The sequence below is a fragment of the Nicotiana attenuata genome, chromosome 7, assembly GCF_001879085.1.
Source record: "Nicotiana attenuata strain UT chromosome 7, NIATTr2, whole genome shotgun sequence".
Taxonomy (NCBI): Eukaryota; Viridiplantae; Streptophyta; class Magnoliopsida; order Solanales; family Solanaceae; genus Nicotiana; species Nicotiana attenuata.
Window position 1 is genome coordinate 97,623,120 of NC_031995.1, and position 5,043 is coordinate 97,628,162.

At 33.6% G+C, this 5,043-nt stretch overlaps 1 protein-coding gene across 3 annotated transcripts; it reads right to left on the minus strand.

Moving 5' to 3' along the window:
- On the minus strand, nucleotides 1,345-4,216 carry LOC109229536 (probable ribosome biogenesis protein RLP24). 3 transcript variants are annotated; one of them, XM_019395005.1, is made up of 5 exons: nucleotides 4,115-4,216; nucleotides 3,719-3,822; nucleotides 2,136-2,249; nucleotides 1,881-2,017; nucleotides 1,345-1,795 (listed from the first exon to the last, which is right to left on the minus strand). In XM_019395005.1, exons 2-5 carry the CDS (start codon nucleotides 3,797-3,799, stop codon nucleotides 1,627-1,629), a joined length of 501 nt encoding a protein of 166 aa, XP_019250550.1. In that variant the 5' UTR covers nucleotides 3,800-3,822; nucleotides 4,115-4,216; the 3' UTR covers nucleotides 1,345-1,626. The 3 variants fall into 3 exon arrangements, with proteins under 3 accessions (XP_019250550.1, XP_019250552.1, XP_019250551.1); XM_019395007.1 differs by having other exon boundaries at nucleotides 3,719-3,831; nucleotides 4,115-4,214; XM_019395006.1 differs by having other exon boundaries at nucleotides 3,719-4,128.

A 5,043-nucleotide genomic window follows, 5' to 3' on the forward strand; every position in this document is an offset into this window, starting at 1 on the left:
GTTTTCAGCAAGAGAAATATGAGAGCATGTAAGCTGTTCTCACCTCATTTCTTGGTAAGGTGATATGCTGTTCTTTCTTTTAATATATATTTTGCTGTCTGATGTAGAAATTTTGTTGCTGAAATGCCTCAAGAATCTCTGTTGACCTCATTATTTCCAGTATTTTTTTATTTATTTTTTTATTAGTAAAAAAAAAAAAAATAGTGCTTGCTTACTCCAAGGTGGAAAATGAAATGAAAGTACTATAGATATACCTGAGTCACTTCTTCACAAGATTCATCCAATTGTCAGAAATGCTATTCTTGTCTCTTTTTTCTCTTTTTTGGGGTATGGTACAATGTAGGTCGTTGGCAAGTGATACAGAAAAAAATATGCGGCTTCTGTTTCAATTTATGTCATAGTTTGATTGCAGAAAGAGTTTAAGAAAAAGAAGGAAATTTTAAATATGTTGTTATATAGGAGTAACATATATGCGATTATAGGACTTGAAATTTGTGATTTTTTATACATTTCATGTCATTTATGTAAAAGCTTGTTGTCAAATTTTAAAAAGTATCATCCTTTTTTTAACGAATTAATAAGGAATATTGGACGGAGGGAGTAGCACATATTTTTTCTTATCCAATTCAAAATTTAGTTGTCGCCAATAACGAGGATCTGAAAAGGTAAGTTGTAAGCTTTGTTTTCTATTAGAAATCAATCTTATTACCTGTACTATGTAAATCTATATACTAAGTAACACGTTATTTTATTGTGTTCATGAAAAAAAAAAAGCAGAACAATTAAAACAGGGACAAATTCTCTCACAATAATCTCATCCCAAAACCAAATCCAAACACCAAACAAAACAAAACCAGGAAAAAAAAACCTTTTCTAATCCAAACACACTCAACAACAATATATTTCATTGTTTGGGTTGTGAATTATTGCAAATAAATGATGCTACACAAGAAAACAAAACTTACACCCCTTTTCACCTATATGTTCTTATTTCACCAGAAAATAATCTCATAAAATTGAACAACTTAAAATTGTTCTTTGCAGCTTCATTAAAACCTTCTTAACTTGCATAACGGTCAAAAGAGTACGAGGGAATACAAACTTTATTACTACATCTCATGTTGAACATTGAAACAGTTGTACATAATGGTGACTTTATCAATTTACTAATGACTTATGTGGTTGAAAAACAATAAATCGCCAGTATTCTGAAAGAGCTAATCTAAACTATGCAAATTTTATATCATGGTTTTTGCAGCAAACAATAAGCAGGTGGCTTCTTAAGCATCACAACTTGTCTATCTATTCCAATTTATCTAGTTCTCCACAATCCAAGTCAAAGTGCACTGTGAAATGCGTCAATTATCTCTTTAGTAATTCATAATCGAAAACACAAAACATTCCCAACTAGTAAATATTTCTTCTACAGGATGAAGTACTCTGACAATTTCTTCAAAAAAAGAGTCATCACTGGTGGTGAGCACGAAAGATAAGTGTATTTTCTCAAAGTTATGACCATTAACAAGTCATCAAAAAGGCTATACATATTGTTACGCACGCCGACAAAATTGACCATTGCAGGAAAGTTATGATTTTGCATTTCAGTTTTGAGAATAAAGGAAATGTTTACTCCTCCATACGATTTTCCTCGGATTTCTGCTGTGAAACCTTGACCTTGATAGGCAAGGTGAGAGATGGGTCGTTGGCGAGCGCAGCAGGAGCTTTGACCATATGAATGCTCTGCTCGAGCTCCTTTGTTGCTTCTCTCTGCTCCTTGGTTTTCTTTCCTTTCATCCTGTCCAATTTTCCAACTAATGTTAGTATATAAAATAAGAAAATAAAACTACATGATGCGACTTAATGGAGCAGTATAAAAGGACCTGTTTTTGTGGTGCCTTTCATCTCTGACAACTCTGATTTTATCAATTTTCCGAATGGCCTTCAGAGTGTTCTCAGTGACATTCCTGTCATATCTCTCCGGCCTATTGCGCTTCCTCTCAAATTCAAATGTCGAGTCCTTCAAATAGCAACATGCAGCAACAGAATTCATAATTGAAGAAGAATAAGCAAATCAGTGGAGTGGATGGAGCAAATGCAACAGGAAAAGAAGAATGAAAAGGAGGAATACTATTCACCTGAGTCATGTCCTTTCCATGCAGCCGTCTATATGCTTTAGTCCACTTAACTTTTCGTGGATTCCTCTTCATCTTAAAGTTCTTGTGACACTTTGATCTACAGAACCGAAATATCTGCAAACAGAAATTTAACAGAAAGAACTTTTCATTTACTTGATCAAACAGCAAAACGTGAGAATATGCCCGTTTTGTGGCACTAAAGCAAGATGCCATCACTACTGAACATTAGCAGAGCAATAGGAAAGCTCGAAAAAACAACAAAACAGGGCATGGAGAAAAATGGAGTGCAAAAAGATTTTTCTCTCCTGAAAAACCAGCCACTGCTTTTTATTGCTTTGTCCGAAGGTGCATCATCATACTATGGTGGACCAGCCATGATAAAGACAAAGAAAATATTACAGATCACAGAAATGCACTACAACGTACTCCGGCCTTTATGCACCAGTTTTCCAGTATTGTCAAATGTCACAAAGCACACAATTTTTTATATACAAAATGTCAGCAAGCACATGTACAAATAATTCTCAATTTTTATACCAATCCTGACAACCAACATGCTTGTACTAACTGAGTAGTTTATCCATGTAAACTTTGGGAAGGACAAAACTTTCGCCCAGTTATAGCCTTCTGAATTCGGGAAAATTGCTCACTACTGCAAATACCAAGCAGTCAATTCTGAAGTCTCGGAAAGGTGAAACTTATCACCTTCAATCAAGTGATCAACTCAATACTAATCCTTTGCTTAATCGGAAATTTAGATTGCATACATTTTTAAGACGGTGGTGCCTGGGCCAGCTTGCAAGTAGCTTAACTGCTCCACCCGATACATGCTACCTCATATCAGTACAGGTACCAAGTAACTCTGCCCACTAAAACTTAATCAGATGGGAAGAAATCATCCAGTTGTTTTTGCCTCTACTGCCTCCACGGTTTGCACACTTTATTGACTACTATGTCACACCCTTGGGTGTGAAAACAAATTGCTAACATCTCCTGCTCGAAATCCTAAAATGAGCAATGTTTCTTGCCACGGATCTACCTACACTCAAAAGCTACTCACCTAATTGCCCCACTGAAACACATCGACTCAATACTAGTCTTTGCTTAATCAGGAGTTCGAATTACAAACTACTAATATCACTTGCTCAAAATCCTCAAATAAGCAAATGTTTGTGCTCACAACTCAAATCTACTGCCCTAATTGCCGCTGTGACAAACATTGACTCAGGTCAACTGGTACAACGACACTACAATTGCAATTTAACAAATGACAATCACTAATCCTTCATATCTTAACCTGTTAATTCTTTTTTTTCGAAAACACCCAGCAACAAGAATAAACAATATGGTTGAAATATTTTTCTCTCAAAAGTTTATTAACCATGGGGCTTTAAAGAGCCTTAACGAAAGCAGTAGACTCCTCTTACTACTGATTATATTAGTAAACCACAGTATTAAACTCCTTCTACAACTAAGCAAATAGTTATTCCAGCAAATTTGAGGCAACAAAGGACGCAACATTCAGCATAACCATGATATACAAGGGAGGAAATATAGCTAAAGAAAAAGAAAAAGAAAAAAACCTTAGCGTCGTTTCGAACATATTGAATACCATGGCCTGGATATACAGTTGAGGAGCAAAACCAACATTTCTCCAACCTCATTGTACCCTCCTTTTATAACTTACCTGAAAAATCTTTACCACAAAGTCAGTCACACAATTTGACAGGTAACAGTTAAATTGTTGTATATTCTAAAGCTAAGATTTTTCCAACAAAAAGAATTGACCCAAGTGATTTTACAGTTCAATTATTCAAAAATTGAAAAAACGGAAAAGGAAAATCATGTCAAAACAAGATCAAATAAACAGCAAAGACATTTCGAATTGACAAAAACAAATGAATGACAATTTCTATGGAAAAAACAGCTCTAATAAAAATTAAGAGAAAAATAAAGGCAAAAAGAGCATGAGAAAGAACCCTAGTAAAAAGCGTTGAGGGAAGAAGGGTGGAGACAAGGGCGGCTCTAGGTTAAGGCAGGTGAAGCCCTTGCCTTTAAGTATACTTTCTCTCTCTATACATATACATACATGCATACATACATACATATATATATATATATATATATTTTAAATTTTTAAAAAAAATTGATATAAGTAGTATTGGGTGAGTTAATTAAATAAAAAAATTATCATTAAATTAAATAATATATTTATTTTCTCATCAATTTTATTTATTCTTCTATGTATAGTCTTTTTTAAATATTTTTATTTTTTAATTTCTACTCAGATACTCTAAATTAGCTTTTCGTTTTTGTCATATTTGAATGATCCATACATCATAAGTTCTTTTGTCTATATCTTTTTTAACTAAGAAATTCTCGAGACAAGGGCCATAAGATTCAAAACTCCATGAATAATGGGCTCATCCATTTTTTATTGGGAAATTATCAGTTATGTCTATTTATAAGTAGCTCATTACAAAAATTGGCCAATTGATAAAATATTACTATTATTAGCCAAATTAGCCAATTAGCTATTTGTAGCAAAAATATCAAATTTTTGCTTTGTTTTGAGTGAGTGTTATTAGAATAGATTGCGCACAACTTAAGGAGCTTGAATCTCAGTTTTTGGGATGATTTGGTAAAGTTTTAAGGTGGTTTGAATTGAAAATTCGAAGTAAAAGCTGAACATGAAAAAAAATGATATGTGTCACACTGTGTATCATTTGTGTATCACATATGTATCATATTTGTATCAATTGTGTATCACATGTATATCCATGTATATATGTGTGTGTGATACATGCGTGATACATGTTTGATACATGTGTCGCAGAAGACTTTGTTGAACTCGATTTAATTACGAATTTTGGTACAAAACCAGTCCAAATCACCTCCAATCTTCCTC